Raw genomic sequence first — 24,535 nt, 5'->3', positions numbered from 1 at the left:
GGCTCTTTGCAGATCTGATCTCTTATTTGTACTTGTTGCGTGCGTCAGTCTCCTAATGTGTAACTTATTTGCATTTGTTGGGTGTGTGAAGCACTTTGGAGTTGCATTACACTGCATGACAGATGCTGCACTAATAAAGTTTGATTGAAACTGTGATTGAATTACTTGTAAAGCGGTGGGTAGGACTCTGAAGAGCAGAGGGTTATAAATCACCATCATTATGCTGGGGAAGGCCCCCCCTGGAGCACCGCGGACCCCACCTTGGGACCCGAGTAATGATCTGCTCTGATTTATTCCCAGCCCTGGCGCGTCCATGGCAGACAGGTGGCGCTGGTTCGCCGGTGTTGATGGGTCGGCCAGTCGGGAGGAACAGAAGTTTGTTATGTGCTGTGTTTTTACGCAGGCGCAGATCACGCTGTTTGTCCAGTTCTCGCTGGTTGACTTTTACCTGTGAGGTAGACTAGTTTCGCTTCGCCGGTGGGAATAATCAGCAGCGACCGCCGCCGGGTCAAGTCCGGTCCAGAGGTGGTGAGACTTCCCTCCCCCCCCCTCTCGGCCCCTTGTGACTCAGGGGTCCCCACTGCGGAGCGTCGGACGGGATTTCTCCGGGATTTTAGAGTCGGTGCGCAACAGCGAGCGAAGCAGGAGGCAGGTGCACGGGAGAGGACAGGACAGGAGGAGGAAGAGGAGGAGGGCTGCTTGTATTTCCGCGACTCCTGCCGTTCACATAGGGCTGGATGATTGGAAATCAACTGGTTGGCTGCTCGGTGGTCGATCTGTGGTAGTTTCATTAGTATGCGGCTGGAGTCCCCCCCTGCTGCCGACATCCAGCCCGAGGACTGATCGGCAGCCCTGAAGTCTCCTCCGTGCCTGCTGAGTGACTCCTCGCCCCGGGGAGGAGGAGGAGGTGGAGGTGGTGAAGGAGGCAGCAGTGACAGGACCCCGGCTGCAGTGACTGTTGTGCGGAGCAGTTTTCACGGACGCGGCGCGGACCTCCTCTCATCGTGGATCAAGAAGATGATGGGCTTTCTGCGCCGGACGTTCAGCCGCCGCTCCCTGAGCCGCTTCCAGCAGAGGGAGAGGGATGAGCGGGACGGTAAAGGAGGAGGAGGGGGAGCAGGAGGGGTATCCGGGAACCCCCTGCTCCTGGCCCACCAGCAGCAGGTCGTCCACGCTCCCGCCGTGGTCACCGGGGGGTCGTCGGTTCACATCCCGGCCGCTGGGACGGCGAGGACCACCATCACCTGTCGGGTCCTGCTGTTGGACGGCTCTGATGTCAATGTGGAATTGGCCGTGAGTGGCTCAAGTGGCAAGGCACATCAGTTGTGTATTCCCCCCACCTCCTTTGTCGTGTCTTTGTGGATCTTCCTGGGGGTCCAAGCAAAATAAATAAATAAATAAGAAACGCGAGGCAGCTTTCCTGTCCTGAAAATGAACGAGCCTGGAGTCAGAGCCGTTTGCAGGTCCAACGCCAGCCTCTTAAACGATCAGAGCACAGTAGTAGTTAGAGGACGTGTAAAACTGAGTACTTATTACAGCCTTTTACCACTCTGTTTGTCTAAAAGGCATGCAGGACAAATTAGGACCCGGGCAATTAGTCTTGCTGATTAATCCATGAGGGGGAGAGCAAGATTTTTTTTATATATATCTCCCCTCAGTTTAATTAACTGCCCAAATAAACGTGAAGACACTTTAATTTCTTTTCTGGCTCCTGGTGACTTCTATTGGATTTAGACTTCACAGGGGTCAAGGAAATGAGAAGCTCTGAGACCTCATGTTGGAATGTGGGGCATTGTTTTTGGCACTTTTAACTACACAATACAAAAAACATGACCACAGAATAACATTGTCGTTAGTTGTGCCCTCGGTTCAAACTGAAAACAGTGCGCTCTGCACTTCTTTGGATTTTGGCACAAACCCTTTTACCAAAGTTTCAGTGCCTGTAGTGTGTGTGTGCGTATCTGTGAGCACGTCTCTTCTTATACAGTGAGTGGTTGCAGCTCCAGATGGTGTTATGATCATCCGATTCATCGCATTGCTTCCCCATTCTGACTGTTGGGAACTAACTCAGACCTGAAGCTGCCCCCTCCTGTTTGCTCTTTTGCACGTCTTCCTTTCACTTTCTTTTCTCTCTATTTGCTTGTATCTGATCTTCCTCAAGCAATCTCCCCTTTCCCCCACCTCCCCTCCCCTGAGCCATTCTCCCTCCTAATCTCCTTTTACACTCCCTCTGCTGCCTGCTCCCTTGCTCATCATTTTACTCTTTCACACTCTGCCTCCTCACTCTTCTCCTGTTCTTTCCCTCCTGTGCATCCTCCACCTCCTTCTGTCTCTCTCCATCCATCACCTTCTTCTCCTTTCTCTCTATTCCCCGACTCCCTGATCTGATTTACCACTGTGGGGACGCTGTGTCACAGACGAGTGCTACGAGCTGTGCGAGGGGGTAGGTGGGATGATGAGCGAGCGTGTGGGCCCTTGTGTGCGTAAGTGGCTTCTCATAAGATGTTTTCATTTTCAAGGTTGCGTGTGTCAGCGAAGCTGTTGCGTGCGTGCGTCACCTCCGAAACGCTCGGCCATTGCATTGTGGCGTGGAGAGCCTTTCTCTCGTCCTGCAGCGAGATTACAGCTCCAACACAAAGCCGCCACTTCTGCCAAGGCATTACAGTTGAAAATGACACATGGCTCGACGAGCTGCCGGCTTAGTCACAGGTGTGTTGGAACAAGTTTGTTCATGTGCTCTTGTTGTTCCTACAAGTGCACTGAACGGGGCTGAAATTCAACTAATAAGGCCTTTCAGTGTGTCACCTGAAACTGAGCGTAGGCCCGGAGACAACAGGAAGAACGAGCTGTTCACCTCGCTGCGCGTGACTCTGCGAGGCGCGTGATTGCGCGTCCTCTTGATGGAGGTCACAATCAGCCCCTGTAAACGACGCACGCTGCAGAGAGAATGGGCAGGAGCGATTTCTTTCTGTCCCCAATCCTTTAATACCACTGATTTCCTCACTCATTCATACACCCACCAGGAAGTTTAGGCTGGTTATCAGGATCCAAAGTACAAGGCAGTCATCTTCCTACACACCCACTGTGTTTTATGTGGGTCAGACCAGGGTTAGGTCTTCATCAGGGGATGCTCGTAAAATGCTCTGATAAATTTAACGGCAAACGGCTGCAGTTTGTGCTTAAGTGCACCGACTCGTTGTCTTGGTTGTGTGTTTATAGGAAAGGCCTCAATAAGGGCCTTTCCCTGTGGGGCTTGTCCTTCTCATTTTGACCTGGACACACACACACACCCACTTACACGTCCAGTAAAAGTCATTTCTCCTCCCAATGTGATCACCAGGCCTCTTTCTAATTCACTTTTAAGCCTGTGCTAACAGGTTGACGCCCCCAACTCAATTTTAAAAGCTCAATCCATCCACCGTGGAAGATCCGCTCACCACGACAGGAGAGATAGTGTAAGAAATAACTAATTTCTCCTCCTGTGTTCTACTTTTGCTTTTCCCAGAGCAAGTCCAAAGGCCAGGACCTTTTCGACCAGATCATGTATCACATAGATTTGGTTGAGACAGACTACTTTGGATTGCAGTTCATGGACACGGATCAAGTTTCAGTGAGTAACAAGCTCTCACGTCCATCAATGTGGAAAGCAAGCTGATGAAAATCATTCTCACCTCTCTATTCTTTCTGTCACTCTCTCTCTTAGCACTGGTTGGATATGTCCAAGCTTATAAAGAAGCAGATCCGAGGTAAGCTCAGGTCGCCTCGGGCTGTTTTTCTAATTAGGACTATTTGCATGTGTGTAGGAAAATGTGCAGTGCGTTGTATGCGCATGTGGTAGCAGGTGAGTGGGGAGCAGGTGGAGCATTATCAAATGTTGACACAGTGATTACTATGTGCATTAGAAGCCGTAGCCTTGTTTGCTCACTGGCTTGTAACAGGGGGCCGAATGGTTCACGGGAGGTGGGGAGATGGATGTTGTACCTGTCGGCCGGTCGTTTATTCACAGGGTGGTAGGTCTGTAGCCTGAAAGTAACTCTGATCAATGTGGAAGGGAAGCAGGGAAGAAATATGAAAGTAGGTTAAAGTCAATTGGGAGATGAAAAGATTTCGGACCTCGTGGCAGTGATGGATGCAGCAGATGAAAAGTCGACGAGACTAAACGTATGAAATAAATTCTGAGAAATGTTATTTGATTGAATTATTCTCCGGCCTCGGCTCTTTCTGTCACACTCACATATCTTTTAATCTTTCTCTCAGACGGTCCGCCGTACAAGCTGTTCTTCAGGGTGAAGTTTTACTCTTCAGAGCCAAACAACCTGCGTGAGGAATTTACAAGGTAAAAATACACACACACACACACACACGGTTTTCTCTTGAGCCTGGTGTAAAGGTCCAAAGGGGACGTGGGGCTAATTACTTTGCTGCTATGGGCAGATTTAAATCAAGGACAGAGACTTGTTAAAACAAATTATGTGTCAGACATGAGGAGCGCCTTTGATACATCAATTGATTTATGTTGTCTACAGGCGAGAGTCTCACTTGTTTGTTTTGCGGTTTTGTTCGCCAACAGGTATCTGTTTGTGTTGCAGCTTCGACAAGACATTCTGTCTGACAAGTAAGTTTCATCGTCACAGTTTATGCACACAAATAATTCCAAATAAACCCAGGACGCGCGCGCGCGCACACACACACACACACACACACACACACACGACATATTAAGCACACCTCGTTAGTGCCAGGTTGGGATCCCCATGGCACGGATTCAACAAGGCCCTGGAAACATACCTCAGAGATTTTTGCTCCATATTGACATGATGGCATCACACATTCTGCAGATTTGATATAAAGCTCCTGTTCCACCACATCTCAAAGGTGCTCTGTTGGATTGAGATCTGGTGACTGATAATCTTTGTGACATGGTGTGTAATCCTGGTCGAACCAGAGGATGAGTACAGTGTTGTCAAAAAATGATGGATACGGTCAATGAGAATGAACCATTAGTACAAAGCAGGATGGATCCATAATTTCATGTTGTTCACGCCAAATTCTGACCCAACCATCGGTCCGAACCTCGCAGCAGACTCATCGGACCAGGCCACACTTTTTGTGGGAGCCTGAAAAGGATTATAACCTCGGTTTTCTGATCTTAAGTGACAGAAATCACATCTGGTGCAGTCTTCTGTTGCTGTACGCCATCTGCTTCAAGGTTCGATGTGTTGTGCATTCAGAGATGCTCGCCTGCATATCCTCTTAGTTATTGGAGTTACTGTTGCCTTCTAGTCAGCTCAAACTAGTCTCACCATTCTCCTCTGCTCTGAAAGTCACTGAAGTCACATTTCTTCCCCATTCTGATGCTCAGTTTGAACTTCAGCAGGTCTTTCCCTAAGTGCGCTGAGTTGCTGCCATGTGATTACTTGCAAGCAGTTTAACAGGTTTACCTACTAAGGCATTGTTTTCTTTACACAGGAACAGCTGAATATTTTGTGAATTCTTTCTTTATTGTAGAGAAGGTGAGAAAAACTGTTGCCACTCCTGTTTCGGTTAGCTCAGCTCATTGTTAAGTCACAAGTCATTTGTAGGCACTTCCTCTCCATTTATGAGGACATCCGGCTCTCATCAGCAGCATTAAAACTGGAGTAAACACACTCACCTGTAGCGGCACGCACACAGGTCACCTACACTGGAGTTTGGGAGACTTGTGCACAGTGGCATCTGCTTCTGAGTCACAAACACAGACCTGCCTGCACAAACACACACTTCAGACAGTGTGTTCCCCATCTCCCTCCTCCTGCCTCTATCTGGGCCATGGATCCCTGGAGTCCAGCTCTATTATATAGCTCAAGATCAAGAACAGCAGAGGGCTGCTTATTTTAGCAAAAGGGTTGCGCCTCTCCTCCTTGACATGTTCACACACACACAGCGTAGGGTATTCATCCACTTTTATGTCTCTCTGACACATGATAACGAGTACACATCGCACCATCGGCAGGACAGTGGTTTTGATTTCATGCAGTGTGTCACTCGCACTAAAAACCGCTCACCATCAGCATCTCTCTCTCTCTCCAGGTTGAAATGTCCGTATGACGTGGCTGTAGAGCTTGCGGCATTTTGTTTACAAAGTAAGTAGACTTTGGAACCTCACTCTCAGTGTTTATTTATACTCTTAAGCAGAGATTTATGTTCTCCAAGAACCTCATAAGTTATTCCTCATAGTGTTAACAGTTTTCCAAACCCTGGCGTAACCTGTTAGATTGATTTGGACTGAGTGCAAAGCCATTAATATCCATTTATTTCACTGTGATAGGAAAACTGCTATATATTTGTGGCATAATGCACTTGTGTTTACTTTGACATACATGATATGCATCAGCAGAAGCCCTGAGAACAGTACTACACTAAGCTCCGAATGATTTTAATAATAATAATAATGATGATGATGATGGATTGCATTTATATAGCGCTTTTCGAGACCCTCAAAGCGCTTTACAGTTCCACTATTCATTCACTCTCACATTCACACACTGGTGGAGGCAAGCTACAGTCGTAGCCACAGCTGCCCTGGGGCAGACTGACAGAGGCGCCTCTGGCCATCACCAGTAGGCGGTAGGTGAAGTGTCTTGCCCAAGGACGCAACAACCAAGACAGACAGAGCTGGTGATCGAACCGGCTTCCAAACCCCCTGAACGGTCGGCCCCATGGTTCAATGTGAGATTTTGTGGCTTCTCACATTAAATAAGTCCCTCCAGATGCCTGTCCTCTCATCTCAAATGCCAAAGCTTTTTTACAGAAGCTAATAACCTCAAATATTTCATGCTACACCTACACAAGGGCAAAGAGTGGTTGGAGCAGTTTGACCAAAATTACTGCGACTGTGTGCGACAAACTTGTGATTTTATTGCTTTTCAAACGGTCGCTTCAAAGACGGGGCTTAATCTATGACCACTCGTAGTCAGTCGCTGTCTTCAAAGCGACTGTGGTGCGTCTGGAGGACAATTAAACTGCAATAAGATGCAGTCACTCTGCTAAATTCAGTATATTCGAGTACATACAGTCATTTTGTGATAATGCATTGAAACAAAAATGGCAAAAGTCAATTTGCTGCAATCTGTTGTCGTCTAGTTCCACAAAAATTCACATTAAGTCCAACGAGAACCTCAAGAATGTGAAACAGCCGTCCCTCTGCCAATAGTGACGTCCCATTATTAAAAAGAAACTGAGCTCATCAGCTCAGAGTGACTCAGATTGATTGCAGCGTGTTTGTAATTTGGCTTTTTATAAATTAGACGTCTGTTAGTCAAAAGAGCTTGCAAAGAAAAGCGTCTGGACTTCTTTAAGTTGTTTGAAGACGTTTCACCTCTCATCCGAGAAGCTTCTTCAGTTCTAAGGTCTTCAAGCAACTTAAAGAAGTCCAGACGCTTTTCTTTGCAAGCTCTTTTGACTACGATGACCTGGATGACTGAGAACCTTCACAGACATAGACGTCTGTTACTTAATTAGGAATCGGTCTTAGTCAGACTACAATTGTTTGGAGACAGATTGCCTCCCACCTGTGCAGTCACCCTGCAATCTAAAGTGGTCTCCACACCTTCATGCAATTGATTACTGATAAGCCAAAAAAAAAAAAAAAAAAAAATCAGTGCGGTTACCAGGCAACCACTATTTTTTTTCTCTCATCACAATGAGGTTACCGTCCTAATTTTACCCTCATGGGAGCCAGCCAAGCTAAGTAAAGTCAGTTAATATTAGTGTTGATGAGCGCTCTCAAAAAAGACTAATCAGCAAACTGTGGAGTAATGTTTATGGAGTAATCCACAGTGTAACAGCACCACAGGCATACCAGGGTCATTTTAGGTAAGAATATTTGTATATGTTCATATGTTTGCATCTGTGCGTCATTACTTTGTAAAATAAATCAAAAAACTTTTTAAATTTGAATCAATTTGCAGGGTAATTAATAATATTATGGCACAATGTATATGCTTTTATATTTTGGTTTCTAATACTCCAAACTGGCAGGCGGCACATACGTCTGTTTAAAAATGAAAAGACTAAGAAGGCTATTAAAAATGGTGTTTAAATGCTAATAATTCCAAAATAAAATACTCAATATACACTTTTTATTGATAAAATAACCAAAATGTATAAATACTAACAGTTTAAAAGCTGTTGAGATAATTAAAACTATGTTGTCCAGCAGTTTGTATGTTCACAAATGCCAGGGTGGCACAACCATAAACATTTTATTTTGAAGTAATAGTAGTGAAAGTGATATTTAATTACACAGAGGACCCCTTGGACTCTATGTGGCTGTCTGAAAAGGCTTGTAGCTCTCTCTTAAACTGGATAAGAAACGTATCTCTTATGCAGGCTGGTGCACTTTCCAAGTCAGGTGGCACAACCAATGTAAAAATAAATGAATAAATCTTTATTTCTTTTAAAAATGGTGCTTTTGCTTCCAAATGCAAAAGTTAATATAGGTGTCCAAGCAACAGCCTATTTAAACTGAAAATGGTTCCAAAAGTCAGGCGGCAAAACCAGTAAGTCGAGTGCTGCAGCTGCAAGAAATGCCATGTAATTAAATGATTGATTTTATTTAAAGCTCTAAAATTAGATTTCTTATTAGTTATATTTAAAAGATGATACTTTATAGAATCAACTTGTGCAAGTCATGATCAGACTAAGTGATTTTAAACAGGAATGATGCACTTGGACACAAAAATATGCATTTCATGATCCAGAACCTCCAAAATTAAAGTCCCAAATTTTTGTAAGAGGGGAAAAAAACAGCTGCAGTGTGTTATGGGTGTTCAATGAAAATCAAACTAAAGGAAATTATCATCATAAATGAACTGGAACTGCTCAGAGGAGGCGATGGCTGTTGTGTTTGTGTGGCACATCCTGTCTACCACATCATGCCTGAGGCGTGATGTCCTTGGCTCCATGACAAAAAAAACACGCAAATGTTTCTGAGGTGTCTGAGATTTTTTTTCTTGTAAATACTTTTGGTTTTCTTGGGTTTTGTTTTTTTTTCTTTGTTGTTATTGTTGTTGTTTTTTACTGGGATGGTCATACAATTAAGTGAAAGTCACACCTCTAATTTACTCAGTAATGGCAATAAAGCCAGTGTCTATATAAAGCTTACTAAAAAATGGTCACTGCAAAAATTTCTGGCACAACTTCACCTACTTCCAAGGTGCAATAATCACCTTGGAAGTAGTCACTACAAGCTACTGGCCAAACCAGACCAGCTGAGTCTGTAGCAATTTATTGTGTTGTTGCTTTCTATTGATTAAATAAAGCTTTGTTTGTAAGCGAAGGTCTGAATGCTGCTCACCTGATGTGCGTCTGTGCATGTGTACTTGAATTATCTGTATGCAGGCGAGCTGGGAGACTGCGACCCCTTGGAGCACTCTCCCGAACTGGTGTCGGAGTTTCGTTTCACTCCCAGACAGAGCGCGGCAATGGAGGCAGACATCTTCAACCAGTGGCTGACTCTTAGGTGAGGAGCCTGCTGTGTTTCTAGTCATCTTAAATTTGGGATCTTCTAAAACTAAAACCCAGGACACATAAACATTTTTTTTGCACCAGTTACCACAATACGTCTGCTGTGTCAAAGCAGCTTACTGGAGGGCGTCCAGTTGACCTGAGCTGGTTTCTCTCCTCGTCGGATGGAACAAGTGGGGCAAAAAGTTGAGCACTGAGCAGCAAAGGAAGTCATTCTGCTGCAGCCTTTCAGCACCAATGTTTTCACTGACCGGGTGTCTCATTTCACCGTCCCTCTGTGCTCTCCTCCTCGGCCGGGCTATCGCTGGTCTGCGTGAAGGATTATGGGATTAATTCCCGGAGGGTCTTGATTGATTCCGGGCAGTATTTAACCCAGCAGTGCACTGATTGCTCCCATCTCGGATTAGATTACATACGCGTACGCCGCGCTTCACTGGGCCGACTTAGCCACGCAAGGACAGACCGAGTTCACTGAGTCATGCCTACACACAAAGACTGAATCAGGATGCAGACAGACAGTTACTCACTGAGCGTCTCCCTCAGAACTAACACCAATCTCCAGCAGAGGTCACGCGGCAAGCGTCGATTTTGACGTTTTTTTCTTCTTTTTTCGACTGAGCTGCCAAATATAGTGGCCGGGGCTTCAGGTGATGGAGCGAGCAGTATTTTTGTTGTGAAAACTCACCGTGTTGTCTGCTTTTATTTCCTCAGGGGAAAAAGCCCTTCTCAAGCAGAGATTTCTTTTCTCAACAAATGCAAGTGGCTGGAACTTTACGGAGTAGATATGCACTTTGTCAAGGTGCGTGAGAGAGTTTTATTATCACCAGTGTTGTTTTTTGTGTGACACTGAAGTTCAGGTGTGTTAGAAATAAATGTGTGCTCGTTCGTCCGCAGGGCAAAGATGGAGGAGAATATGCACTGGGTCTCACTCCAACTGGCATCTTGGTTTATGAGGGCGTCAGCAAAATCGGGCTTTTCTTTTGGTAAGAGCACAACTCTCATCTTGTGTGTCCTGAAACGTGCTCATTTACATTTCTTATGTAAATGATTTTAACACAAAAATGTAAGAAAACACAAGCAGTGAATGTGAATGTAGGAACACCGTACATTTCCAAAATTCCTAACCTTACTGATACAATAATGAAAAAACAAAACTGTCGTCATAAGTAATAATTCTTGTGTCACTTATTTGTGTCACTTGTGTCATTGCAAATTTAGATTAGGAGAATTTGGTAGTTTAAACTCACCTGAGTGAAATAAGATGGTTTGAGGTGTCACCCTAGGCTCTGGAAATCCATGAAGGACCATTTGTTTGAAATGGGAAATATGTGCTGCTGTTTATTGAAACACTTGCAAACATCATCGGAAGTACAGTTTTCGAGGCAAAAACAGAGTCTGGACAATTCTGTTGCAGAATTATAGAAACGTCAGTGTTTGGTATGACCGATGGGGGGAGACGGGGGACAAAAGATGCCTAAAGATACCATTTAAAATTGGTCCTTCAGAATAAACCAGTGTTTTGACTCTGATGTTAAGACACAACACTGGTTCATTCCTTGAGTGAGGTGCCGCTGTTATGCTTGAATGACTCATAGGTCAGTGTTGAGTGGATTAGCAAATAACAGAAAAGCATTCCTCTGAAAATTGTCAGGAACAAGAACTGGACTGAAAATAAGTGAAGAAGAGGCCAATGTCCAAAGAAAACCCCTGAAAGACCTTCAGAAAGACCTGGAGAACTATTACTCACCACTGCTTTGGAAGCAAAATGTATATATATTAAAAAAAAGAGCTGACTCAAGACTTTTGCACAGAACTGTATGAAAATAATGAAACTGGAAAAGGGAATCTCACAAACAGCTGATGTTTTAATATGTAGCGACATGTTGAATGAATGTAACTGAAAAATAAACAGAAACAAGAGTTTGTTCACGAAAATTAATTATTTATCTCTTCTGGCAGGTAAAAAAAAAGAAAAGAAGCAGTACCTGTTTAAACTCTTACTTCTTCTGTCTGCTGCTATTCCTCTGCTAATTGAATTTGAGTTTCTTTTTTTTTTTGAACCACGTGTTTCTGGAGAGGCATGTGTCAACATTTACAACCTAGAGCCAATCAAAATGTGGCATAAGTGATAAAACATAAAGTGGGGCACAGGCTCAGCCTGGGTGGAGGGTGGGGACCGTGCAAACTTTGAAGGAAGGGCATGCCAGGAAAAAAGAGAGCTACTGAGAGCTGAGTATTTGTTCGCCAAGGGGCAGGACGAGGTATGGGAAGTGAAAAGAAATCCAAAATCACTCTGCGAGGAGCCGATGTTTCATACTGCGTGCTCTCGTCACCTGTCCCACTCAAACTGTTTGTCTCTTTGTGTGTTTGTCATTCATCCGTGCGTGTGTGTGTGTGTGTGTGTGTGTGTGTGTGTGTGTGTTGCACAGGCCCAAAATCACTCGGCTGGACTTCAAAAGGAGTCGACTCACGTTGGTGGTGGTGGAGGACGACGATCAGGTTTGTGTCTTCACGTTGCATGCCGTGCCCGCGCGCGGTCATCTCTCAGGCGACTAACAGGTTATTATGGTTATTCTCTGTTGTGAAGGGTCGGGAGCAGGAGCACACCTTCGTGTTCGAGCTGGCCAGCGCCAGGAGCTGCAAACACCTGTGGAAGTGTGCCGTGGAAAGTCACGCTTTCTTTCGCCTGCGCCAGCCAACGGCGGGCAGGGCCGGCCACAGTGACTTCACGCGACTCGGGTCCCGCTTCAGATTCAGGTAGAGAGCAGCGACGGCGTCTCGCCACATCTGAGCAGCGTCTAATTGACTTGCTGAAGGGGGATAATAGAAGCTGGCACTCGCAGGTAGTTGTGGCCAGCACTCGTTAGCAGCATATGTGGAATAATGTGTCACATAAAACAGAGCCTTTGTATCTATGGTTACAGGGTATCTATGGTTACACGGATCTGTTCCTATGGTGACTGAGATATTCCCTTTATATTGTTTGTTTTCTTGCAACTATTATCAGACATGGTCGAAGCAAATTCTCTCACTTGAAGGGCACTTCCTGTCATTTGTCGGAGCAGCTAAATCACAGCATTGTAAAAGCACTCTGTGGATTAAAAAAAAACACTTGTGTAACAGGTGGTGGAAGTAAAAGCAGGAACACTGGAACTGTGTGTATTGCAGTCTGACATAACAATCATACTGGTGCCAACTTCTCTAACGAAAACTGTCTTCATTCAGAGTTTTTGTTAGAGAAGTTTTAAGATAAGTATGTTAGAAAGTTTGTCAGTTTAAAAGACTTTAGGCATACTGCAAAACCAACCCAAGGCTTTCTAAAGCCAAAGTCGTTCACGCTTTTCATTTATTAAATACAAAACTGAAGCAGAAAGTCCCACGAACAAGCAGTCAAGCGAGTCTCTGTAAACGCAGCACTGTGCATAAAAACAACTCTAAATTCTAAACAATTGATGAAAACTTTTGGAAAATTCACACCAAAAGGAATAATCATCTAGAAACTCCATTTAAGTCTCCTCTGATGAACTCCATGAATTCGGTCAGACTGCAGCTCAGTGGCACTTTGACATTAGTGTCGATGCTTTTAGTAATAATCATTTCCACTCTTCACCCGCATCTGCTGTGTGTTTGTCTCAGTGGGAAAACAGAGTACCAGGCCACTCACGGAGGCAGACTGAGGAGGGCCAGCACATTCGAGAGAAGGCCGAGCAGACGCTACCCGTCCCGCACACAGTCGCTGGGCAAAAGTGAGTTTTATCTGCTCATACAAAAGACGACCGAGTATCAGCGCCTGATTTGTGTTTTATGTGGCTGCGAGCGTTGTTATGAAGGCTCTGCGCTGTTTTAGTTCAGCGTGTTTTCGGCTTTAAAATGTAAAAATTGCTGCAGAGAGTAACTGTTGAACATATTGTTTTATTTTTCAGAGGAAAGGAAAAGTGGACCCCCCCGCCCCTTTTTCTTTTTTTTTCAAGGGCTGTTCTTTTAAAAAAATGTCCAATGCTAAGTGATAATTTGACAAGTTCAATAGACTTAAAAGCAGCCCTGGTTTCTTTTCTAAAGAAAGTGCTGAGAAACTCTAGGTTGTTAGATTTAAGCGTCACCTTTTTTACTTTGTCAAAGGCACCTGCTGTACTCTTCACTCCTCCATAATTCCCACCTTCTGTGAGCTGCAGAGGCTTCAAAGGTCCAGCAGCCTGCAGCTCACTTTAATCTATCCCACATAAATGATCAAATGCACACTGCAAACTGTATTTACCTTGAGACTGTCAGTATTGACGTCCAAACACCTTTTATGTATTGGATTTGGATTCGTCACGCAGCCCCGGAATACGAATGAACCGAGAGTTGAGTGTTGGTAATAGCTCAGCATTGGAGTAATAACATGTCTGCAGAGAGTCTGGACTGAACGGCACAGTTAGACCAGAGAGGGCATTTGAAAAAGTGCACACAGACTCGCAGATAAACTGCAGAGCTGCTTTTGACTTCTGTATTTTTCTGCTCTAATTGACCTTGTGTCTCTCTCTCCGTCAGTTGCGATTTCTCCAGCCAAGCCTCCACACATCAGGTGAAACAGACACAGACATAAATAATGCACGCATGCACTTTCAGATTATTGCATTCATTCCTCCTCCTCTAACCTTGACCTTAATCCACCTAATGGCCTGGCTAATCTTAACACAGAAACAGCCCTTTGTAAAAGAGAAGTTGTTGCTTTTGAGAGGGTTTGCTTGTGCAGTGCACTCGAAAGTAATATATATGCACCTGCTTTAAAAATAAGTTATGATACACATCTGATATCACTGCTTTTTCCTCCACAGCTCTCACGCCAGCCCCAATCCAAGTCTGCATCAGGTAAGCGACCTCAGTTAACCCACTTTTCAAAATGTAACACAAGCAGCAGAGAGCGGTGTGCTTTGTCCCAGTAGCGACGCTTAATTTGAGCATCTCTTCGATCCTCTCCAGTACCAACACAACATTCCCATTGGTCACGAGCCCTGGCATCCACCCCACCCCACGCTCACTTCCTCAGTTTACCTGCAGCCCTCCAGTCATACATCACCTCACAGGTAAGAGACAAAGGACAGGATTGTTAAAGAGCTTCAGGATGTGTCCACATGCTCTGTTTTTCATCACATTTCATGTCCCTCTTACACCTCATATGTCTGTTTGTCTTCCCGTTTGTCTCGTCTGCCTCCATCCGTGTGTGCGTCCCTTCATCAACCGTTCAGGCCTTCCTTTGAGGCTGAGAGTCCGGTGTCCATCGTTCCCCCCGTCCCGGAGCGAAAGAGCAGCATCGCCAAAGGATCCGTGGCTGTGGTTAACAGGGATAAGGTCATGACCGAACTTTGACCTCCCTCTTAACCCAGGAATCTATTTCAAAACTCACAGGCACAGACTGGCAACACCCAAAGAGAGACGCTCCGGTGACGGAGCTGTCTCCGTTCATCCTCATGAAATGTCCCACGTCTTCATCCATTTGTCACGTCATCTCATGTGTTTCAGTGTCTGCATACTAGACAAAAAGCAAAAAAAACACACACCCCCATCAAGTGCAAAGGACTTTATCAAGCAGGATGGAGGTTTATAATGTTCAAGGGGGTCACGTGGAGGGAGAGCTGTGCAAAGACATCGGGTAAGGGGACTGGGTGGGTGAATGTTGAAGTTATTTATTGTGGTTACGGAGCGGTGACACAGATCACGAAGGCGATCGAGGTAAAGAGCCTCAACACCTCTGATCGTTACAGTTTACTCATTCTGCGAGTCATAGCTCAGTTTATATCATCACATCCTTTTAGACACAGGTTGCCTTCATCTTAATAATAAAGCTGCAATCACAGGCTGAGAGTCCACTCAAAACACTCAGATTTTTTTCCGTATTATTTCCCTGTGATGTCATTGAGAGTGGATGTTCCTGCCTGCTGGTGAAACCTCCCGATTGGTGGGGGCCATTGCAGGTTGTGCACAAATGATTGGGGAAATAATACAGAGTGAAACGGATAAGTACGATTTTTGCAGGAAAAGAGTTTGCTCATGCTAATTTACTGATGTTTAAATAAATAAATTATTATTATTCTTTTTTTAATTGATTGCTTGAAAAACATAAGATTAGAGAGAGATGAGCTAAACAGCCTTATTCCAACAGGATAAACTGAGGAGCTGCACCAAGGTCCAGCATAAGATACATAAGGGTTATTTTCAACTCTAAGTGATGCAAAGCTACAGTAGTAAAATCAAAGAATAACATTATGAAGCTGGAAATGGGCATAATTGCTCCTCTGTAAAGATAAAACAAGAATGTGGTGCATTTTAAAGTCTCTTTGAGGATACTTTCAAATAATGTTCAAAGCATCTTCTAGAAAAATCAAGATTGTGCCTGAAAATTTAGTTTATTTTCATATGAAAATAATCACGTGCTTAGTTTTCTGTGCACTCACAGGGACGTTCAAACAAGAAGTTCTTGAAGGTAACTTTAGGTGCTGTACTAGGTGGCAATTTGCTAAAATATAAATAAACTAAAGGCCAAAAAACAAGCTAAGAATTGTTGAAATAAGATGATATATTTTAATTTTGTTGCACTTTAATATTGTTAGTATTTAATTATGGCTCTAAATGCCCAGTCGACGTAGCTCTTATACTTCTCAAACACTCTGTTCTTTCCATTCAAACATTCAGCATCATATTTAAGGATAAATACAAAGATAGGACCGGGTGTGACACGTTTGTGCCTTGCTTTGCTTGTGGATGTTTTATGTGATTACGGTTGCTCAAATCTCAAATCTGCCTTTAAGAGTGCTTTTGTGTTTGTTTCTTTGTTCGTTTGCAGTAAATCGTGTGGCATCTAAATTATTTAAACTCACTTTTGAAATAAAGTGTTGTGAGTGCTGAATAAAGTGATTCTGAACAGGTGGAAGGGGTCCAGTCCTGCACTTAGTGAATGCCGGGTTAGGGATTAAGCTGCTTTGTGTATAATTTATGGTTTTCAGTGTGAACTTAGAAACATGAAGCTGAATCTTGCATTTGTGGTGTTGTGCTTTCAGAGTGAATGTTTTTTTTTGTTTTTTGAATAAACATTATATTAATGTTACATCAGGTTATGGATTTGCTAAATTAACCAAGTGTTTACAGAAGATGTGGCCGGTGTGTTGCTGTTCTAGTGTGTCGCCTTTTACTTTCGATGTTTACTCCAATCACATTATGCCTTTAGGACTGTTGCCGTATTGCTTCTGAAATAAAGGGTTTATGAGTGAAATGCAGAAATTGCAAAGCCCATTCCTTCATTGTCTTACACCAGAGGTGTCAAACATAAGGCCCGGGATCAGAATCGGCCCGCAAACGAATTCAGTCTGGCCCACTGGATGGCTTTGGAAAATGTAATAAGAGCGTAAATTTTAGACTTTTAACTGTATTTTTTATAAGCTTTACAGCTTTTCCCACTGATAAATACCTCCACATGGTTCTTTGTACTTTACTAATGAAGTAACACAAATGATTCAATAACAGATTTAACAGAAATTACATGTAATTTTACACACATTTTAGGTCCAAAGCAGTGTTTCTTTACCATGTAGAAAAGCAAATGCACTGTTGAAATTGCACTTCTGGTTTTGTGTTACTCAGTCAGCTCAGCATCCACACAGGGAGGGTTACATTGCTGTGAAAAACTCACATCACGAGCTTGGATTTATTACACGATAATTACTTATTTACGGTACTTACACTTTTTGTCATATTTAAGTGGGATTTTGTTTGGGGGGGGGGTTGTTTGTGTTTTGATTGCATGTGTCATCTTCAGTTTCCCGCTGAGTGGGCTCGCTTCAGATCATCAGTTTAGCGTCGAGGAGAACGAGAACTCGTATTCTGGCAAGATCCATCACCGCCACCGTCGGCACACACACAGCCAGGACACGCTCTGCCACACACACAACAAGAACAGTGAGTACTGTCAGCCTGAGGCTGGGCTGCACAAATCTGTGGTGTGTCTAGACGCCACGCTGATGCTTCTTTTCATGCTCGGTGCCGCCTGTTTGTCCGCTCTTTTTGTTTTTGAGGTTCACTTTGAGGACTTTGAGATGTAATGTTTCCACTACAACGTGACGTAGTTTGATTTCAACTTTGTAAAAACAGATTTAAAGATGCACGTGATATGACTGATATACCTTTACCTTTATACTGACTGTGTTGTTTCAAAGCTGGATGATCCGAAATAAAGAATATGGTCCCACTGTCACTAAGTGCTTGCTCACAGGGTTTTTTTCTCTGTATTAATTCACCATAATCTTCCCAGGAGTGGATGTTCCTGCAAAAATTTACCCCAAGGTCCAATGCTCAGACAAGTACAAAAAAATCCAAAGAGCTACATCTCAGACTCTACAGGCCTCAGTTAGCATGTTAAATATTTAAGTTCATGACAGCAAGTCTACAAGACTCCTGGAATAACGTCCTTTGGACACACGAGACCAAAGTGGAGATATTTGGTGAAAACACTTTGAACTTACTCCTCAGTGGTGAAGGAGGGATGATTCTGGTTGCTTTTAAATGTGTCTAAAGCAGTTTTAAATTGGGTTTCTGCTTTTGAGAACATAATTCAGTTGCCTTTTGCTGTAGTGAGCTAGGATACAAGTAAAGTAAACGTGGTTAAACACTGCTAATTTTTCTTGTGTTTGCACTCTTCATTTAAGTGCAGTTGTTTAAGGGCATTGTTTGTAAGTCGAGAAGCATCTGCAAACACATTAATATGGATTTAAAGTATCTCACGGTTCTCAAACTTGCTTTGACCTGCCAACTTTCAAACACCAAAAAGCCCCCACCCAGCCAAAATTGCTGTTAATCATTTATAATATCATCAAATTCTGGTGAAATTAAAGACAGTCAAACTCTTGTGCCAGCGTAAATTGAATTATAAACCTTTTTAGATTATAGTCATTTTCCATCCCTGCTTTGTCAAACCGTCTGTGGTGTCTTTACAGTAAAAACGTGACTTGTTTGTTTTTTCTCATTACAATTTGTCTCAATCAGAACGTCAAGCGCCCCCCTTCCCTGCAGATGAGTTTGACATCTCTCAGTCGCTGCTCAAGGCTTTGGAGTCTGAAAGCGATTCTCCTCCCTGGCCTTCGCTGCACATCAACATCGACAACAAGGTCAGTCACGTTTCCCACACGATGTTTACTCACTGAGATTTAGTCTCCTCACCTCTCCTCGTTCTCCCGGCAGGGAGAGGAGAAGCAGCTGTCTGAAAAGTCTCTGCACCCTCCTGCTTCCCCAGCCATGCTCCCCGACCACCTCAAATGTAACATCCTCAAGGCCCAGATGGAGGCAGCCTTCAGAGTGAGTACCAAATAACGCTCTCCTTTGGCTATTTGACCTACATCCTGTGCACTTGGCGGTGTCACTAACAGCATATCTATCCATTTCTTCTCCACAATAAAGAAAGAAGCCCCAACAACACCCAGAGGGAAGAGCTCAACTGAGACCCTGAATGAGAGGCCAGTAGCTCATCCGCTCTTTAACATGTTTAGACCTCTTTCTGAAAACACAACTTACCCTCCTGAGTAACTGCTCTCATTTCCAGGTATCAGAGCTCCTCCCAAGACTCGGCGGCATCCAGTCTGACAGCAGAAAAGACACCCCACAGGCAAGATCACAACCTGACGCCAGAGAGGCTCCAGCCCAAAGCCAACCCGAGCACCAACCGCAGAAAACGGCTGGTCCGGCAGTTCAGCTTGTGAGTACAGATCGCCTGCTGTGAGTGGAAAATGAACACTCCACAGAGTACTTGAAGCAGCAGCCGTGCTATCTCTGCTCTTTGATAGTGACATCTTGTTCAGAGCGATCTGTAGGTCGTGTAAGCCACTTATAGTCTCTCCATTTGTTGCTTATCAGTAACCACGAAGATGAAGATAATCTCCCTGAAGCACTCGCAGCCATCTCCTCCCAAAGTACAGCAAAGTCGGGCTCTAGCAGCTCATTGGACAGACAGATACAGCCGTCAATCTACCCACAGGTAACACACATCTTCACACATGCGCACACACACACACTTTAAAAACCCTTTAAAACGGGTCTTGGTGTAGTACACTATGCTCCACTTATGGGGGGATTATTTCCACACCTCTCTGCATTATCTGTAATTGTGTGTGTCTGTCTGTCTGTGTGGTGTGTGTGTGTGTGTGTCTACACTGATGTGTATTGCAGGGGGATAATATGCCAGCACTGGAGCTGGGTAGTCCATGCTGTCCCTCTCCTTCGCCCTCCCCTCATCTCTCCCCTTCTTACTACCGTAGCTCCATTCCTCACCTGGTTCCTTACCTTGCTGCCCATAACGACAGGTAAACGCACCTCCTCGCTCTTATCTCTTGGACACTTTTATACAGCGCTGGTTTGCTCAAGTGCTGTATTGAAGCCTCAGGCTCTTGTTTGACGCTTGCACATGAAAAACAATCCCCTGTTTCAGTTAGTAGCTGATGCTAAACCGTGAGGCCAAAGTGAACAACCGTGTGACGCAGACAGGAGGATTTTCAGAGTGAGATTTGGGAAAACTGGCTAATATTGAAAATCTTATTTCCAGCATGTCAAAGCAGTAAACAAGAGCTGTCCGAGACTGCGTACCTCCACCAGTGCTGAAATGACCCTCCACACCATGCATGAATTGAGCCCCTGGATCCAAAAGAATGTCTGGATCCAGACTAGTTTTTGATATTATCTTGAAAATATCAAGACAATATCTCACTATTTTTCCTGCTACAGTATGATTACAGTTATCCTCAGAAGTTTACATCCACTCATCACGAGAATGGATGTCATGATAATTTGGGGCTTTTAATTTCTTTGAGCTGTTGTTTTTCCAAAGTGGAATGAGCATACGGCATACAGCACAAGTTTGAATTTATTATTTTCTCTAATCCACACAGACTTACTTAAATCTTGTAATAAGCGGTGCCGACGGTTCAACAATGTCTTTCAACTTCACAAGGCCAAGACCTTTTAACTTGTCCTTATTGCTCGTGATTGACTGCAACTGGTAGTTTCATTGATTTATTGGATGGCACTCATTAGACTAATACTCAGAACAACTCAGTAAGAATCTGAGGAGAAGAATGGTAGATTTAAAGAAGTTGTGAAGGTCTCTTGGAGCCATTTCTAAAAAACTGCAGATTTCAGGATCATTGGTTCAAACAGCTGTACACAAGAACAAGTTATTCGGATGCGTCTCCATTTTGCAAAGGTCTGGAATAAGTGGTGTTAGCAGTAGCTATTCCCCTGCCAGTGGTACCATCGTGAAGTGGATGGAATAATGAAGAAGGTGGACTACCTCCAAAACTTTTACCTCAAACCAACAGCTAGACAGTTTGAACACGGTTGTTTGTTCCAACAGGACAATGATCCCAAACACACATCAAAACTAGTTTGGAATGGATAAAGCAGGCCAACATTAAGCGTCTGGTACGGCGTTCCCAAAGTCCTGACCTCAACCCGATTGAATATTCGCGGACTAGATCTGTTCCAGGAAATGAACTCTATGGATTCTGCCAAGAAGAGTGATTAAATATCGAGCTGGAATTATGCCAGGAGCTTGTTGAGGCTGCCAAAAATGTCCGGTCGAGATGCAACTTGCTAAATGGAAATTTAACCAAATATTAGTGGGTACATTTGAGCCTCTATGTATACTGTGGACTCTGTGTAGATTAAGAAAATCCAAAAGCAAATTTAAACTTGTGCATCCAATTCCCCAAATATGCTGTACAATCATTGCACCCTGGAAAACAAACAGTTCTAAGAAACCATTAAAAGCCCCGAATTACAGTGACATCACAAAAGACAAACACACACACAAAATCACCCACATATTTATTTATCAGGGTGTAAATTGCAACCTTAAACCAATAATAAGCAAATGACAGTGATTTATTTTTTTTAACAGCTGCAGCAGAAGCTGAGCGTAACGAACAATATCTGCATTTCAGTCAATGAAGTTTGAGATGGCCCCTTCAGTACAGCTTAAAAAATAAACACGTGCACCCTAGAACTGAAAACGAGCCTCCACTGGTTAAGTTAACTTTTGGGGCAGTTCACTTTCGTGCTACTTTAATCTTTGGCAGCCGGGCTGCTTTGACCACTTTATAAAACATAATGCAGTGTAATAAAATCACATCAGCGATTCCAAAACCAATAAGATGATTTGATTTGATGGAAATAGCTGCTCATTTCTTTAGGACGTGACAGAGAAGCTTGAAGGCTGAGCTACACATTCAGTAAAAACTCACTTAAGTCTAATTTTCTGACTTCATCTGTTTGCCCATATATACAAATTCCATAATAAACAGCAACATGGCGAGACAGCCAGCATCACACTCTTCTCCAAAGTCCACGTTACTCAGGGTATGTTACGCTCTAAGCAGTCCCACCATGGACTCAAGCAAGTAGGAACTATAATTGCTTTTCACGGGGTGCTACAATAATCAACTTAAAAGTTACACATAAAATTATAAAGAGCTAATTAAATAATCAATCACATAATAAACTCAATTACGCAACGACATTAAATAATATTGCACAACTTAATATGCACCGCAAATTAATATAACCTAGAAAAATTAAATTAGAAGTGCAGTAACTAATCACACTGGAGACAAAAAGTTGATAAACTATAATGAGAAGTCCCATCAGAAGCAGTCGCAGCCTCTGGCTTCACTGAAAGTCACATGACTTGTGGCGACGTTAGCCTTTTATGAACGTGCTGATTAGACATTTAGCTCATTAGTCATTCCCTGCAGCCTTTAGATGACATGAAGTTCATGTTATCTAACACGATTTACACCCACTGGCCACTTTGTTGGGTACACCTTTTCTTCTGCACATTAACAAAATATCTAATCAGCCAATCACGTGGCAGCATTTGGACATGTTAAAGATGACCTCTTGAAGTTCAAACCGAGCCCCCAAATGGAGAAGAAGTGACTTAGAAGGTGGCATGGTTGTTGGTAACAGGCTGGTCTGAGTGTTCCAGTAACTGCAGATCTTCTGGGAGTTTCCCACACAGTCATCTCTATGATTTAAAGAGTGAAAAAGAGGAAATTCTCTGGGTGAAAACGTCCTGCTGATAGAAGTCAAAGGAGAATGGCCAGACTGCTTTTAGCTGTGGGAAGGAAACAGTTACTCAAATAACCACATGTTCCAACCAAGAAAAGCATCTCTGAAAACGCAACACCTCGAACTTTGAAGCAGTTGGGCTACAGCGGCAGAAGACTACACCAGGTTCCACTCAGCTAAGAACAGGAAAGTGAGGCTCCTGTTCACACAGGCTCAAATAGAAGATTGGAAAATAGAAGATTGAAAAAATGTTGCTGGTCTATTTCTGACAACAGCATGAAAACATTCACATCATTGGTATCTGTGCATCATTTAAACACCACAGCCTGAAGATTGTTGCTACTGTGTCTGTCCGCTTCCAGCACGATAGCGCACCACAGCTCAAATCATCTCAAACCGGTTTCAGAATCAGAATCAGAATACTTAAACATGACGATGAGTTTGCTGCACTTGAATGTCCTCCACAATCACTAGATCTCAGTTCAGTAGAGCAGCTTTTTAATGTGATGGAACGGGATAATCACGTCATGGATGCAAAGCTGGCAAATCTGCAGAAATAGTGCAATGCTATCATGTCATGTGGGCCTAAAAATCTCTGAGGAATGTTTCCAGCATCTTGTTGTTCTGTGCCATGAAGAATTAAAGCAGCTCTGAAGGTAGAAAACTGGTGCTAGCAAGGTGTACCTAACAAAGCATCAGATGAGTGTAAGATCTGTGTATGACCAGCTTAAATTGCCAGACAACTTCTTATCCTGTAGCTGCTGTTCTTTGTCTTTGTAACGCAGACTTTGTGTTGTTTCTGTCATAGTTACTGTTGTAAAATGTTTGTTTTTTTTAATTTTCTGTTATGAAAATTATATTTCACCTTGTTGCAGAAACAAAAGTTCAAGTTTAGAGCTGTTAAATCGTATGTTCGTGTCTGCAGCGGAGAAGAAATTAGGGTGGACAGAGAGAAGATCCTGAGAGCGCTCCTGATGACAGAGCTCTGAGACCTCGACCCGTCAGACGGAAGCTAAGAAGTCCCAAAGTCACTGGTGTCAGTCAGCATTTGTATACTTGCATTGCACATTTAGCAGTTATAAATCTATATTTGCATAAAGGCGGTTGTTATATTTGCTTAACTGTTATTTTAGAAAGAAGGCTCTTTGTAATAACTGAACTGAACCTGTACAAAAAAGTGAAATGGAAACAAGTGGATTCACTCACATGCATTACAGACGAGCTACAGACTGTATTCCTGGTGCTGCCTGCATGATTAATGTTTCCCTAAACGATTATCGGATTTTGCTTTGGACTTCTGTTTATGTGTGAGTTCATCCTCATTGTCTTCATCGCCGTGTCCGTGCTGATGCCTAAACTGTGTTTCAGACAGCGACTGTTGAAGCTTTGATCTCCATGTAAAAAGCACCCCTGAAATGAAAGTCACTCACTTTCAAATCAGTTTGTTCAAAATGTAAATACTCATTGATATCCTGAGAACAGAGCAGGCGTTGTAAATGCTTACCTCAGTACTGTAATTCCTATATCAGATATCCATTTTTTTACACGCAAAAAAACATCAGCAGCGTCTGTGGTTTTAAAGAAAATCCTGAACAGTGTGAGTTGAAAGTGAAAACTGAATATATCGACACCTCAGTCTCCGTGTGCCCACCAGGAGGCGCCAAAGCTCCTGTGGCAGCAGCCTTGATCTTGTGTTACAGGTGTTCATGAAAAACCTCTCTTGCGTCCCTTTGCTGTGTTTTTAACATGCAGCTCAAAACCAAATCTGGCCTCAGAGGTCAGACCCTTGGAAATATTTAATTACTGCGCAAAAAACAAAAACTTCACTTCAGCCCTTCTTTGTCACAATCCGAGGCAGCACATGATCTGCACCTGTACTGTATGTTGCTGATTGAGTTTTCCTACCTTGGACTGGATCTCAATAAAGGCCACATCATCGGTT

The 24,535-nt window shown here is 43.5% G+C and overlaps 1 protein-coding gene across 2 annotated transcripts; it reads left to right on the top strand.

Annotated features, from left to right (window-relative positions):
* Positions 1-368: 368 nt before the first annotated feature.
* epb41l4b (erythrocyte membrane protein band 4.1 like 4B) lies at positions 369-24,535 on the top strand. 2 transcript variants are annotated; one of them, XM_004541354.5, is made up of 23 exons: positions 369-1,293; positions 3,506-3,610; positions 3,704-3,746; positions 4,258-4,336; positions 4,571-4,615; positions 6,070-6,122; positions 9,382-9,502; positions 10,219-10,306; positions 10,402-10,490; positions 11,937-12,006; positions 12,095-12,264; positions 13,144-13,253; positions 14,038-14,071; positions 14,325-14,358; positions 14,470-14,573; positions 17,300-17,439; positions 18,523-18,644; positions 18,718-18,831; positions 18,934-18,989; positions 19,076-19,228; positions 19,387-19,507; positions 19,699-19,832; positions 23,519-24,535. In XM_004541354.5, exons 1-23 carry the CDS (start codon positions 1,018-1,020, stop codon positions 23,580-23,582), a joined length of 2,325 nt encoding a protein of 774 aa, XP_004541411.3. In that variant the 5' UTR covers positions 369-1,017; the 3' UTR covers positions 23,583-24,535. The 2 variants fall into 2 exon arrangements, with proteins under 2 accessions (XP_004541411.3, XP_014267598.1); XM_014412112.3 differs by lacking the exon at positions 19,699-19,832 and having other exon boundaries at positions 371-1,293.

The sequence above is a fragment of the Maylandia zebra genome, linkage group LG11 (genome assembly GCF_041146795.1).
Source record: "Maylandia zebra isolate NMK-2024a linkage group LG11, Mzebra_GT3a, whole genome shotgun sequence".
Taxonomy (NCBI): Eukaryota; Metazoa; Chordata; class Actinopteri; order Cichliformes; family Cichlidae; genus Maylandia; species Maylandia zebra.
Note: the sequence above shows the minus strand (reverse complement) of the source record. Positions and strands in the feature narration are given on the sequence as shown.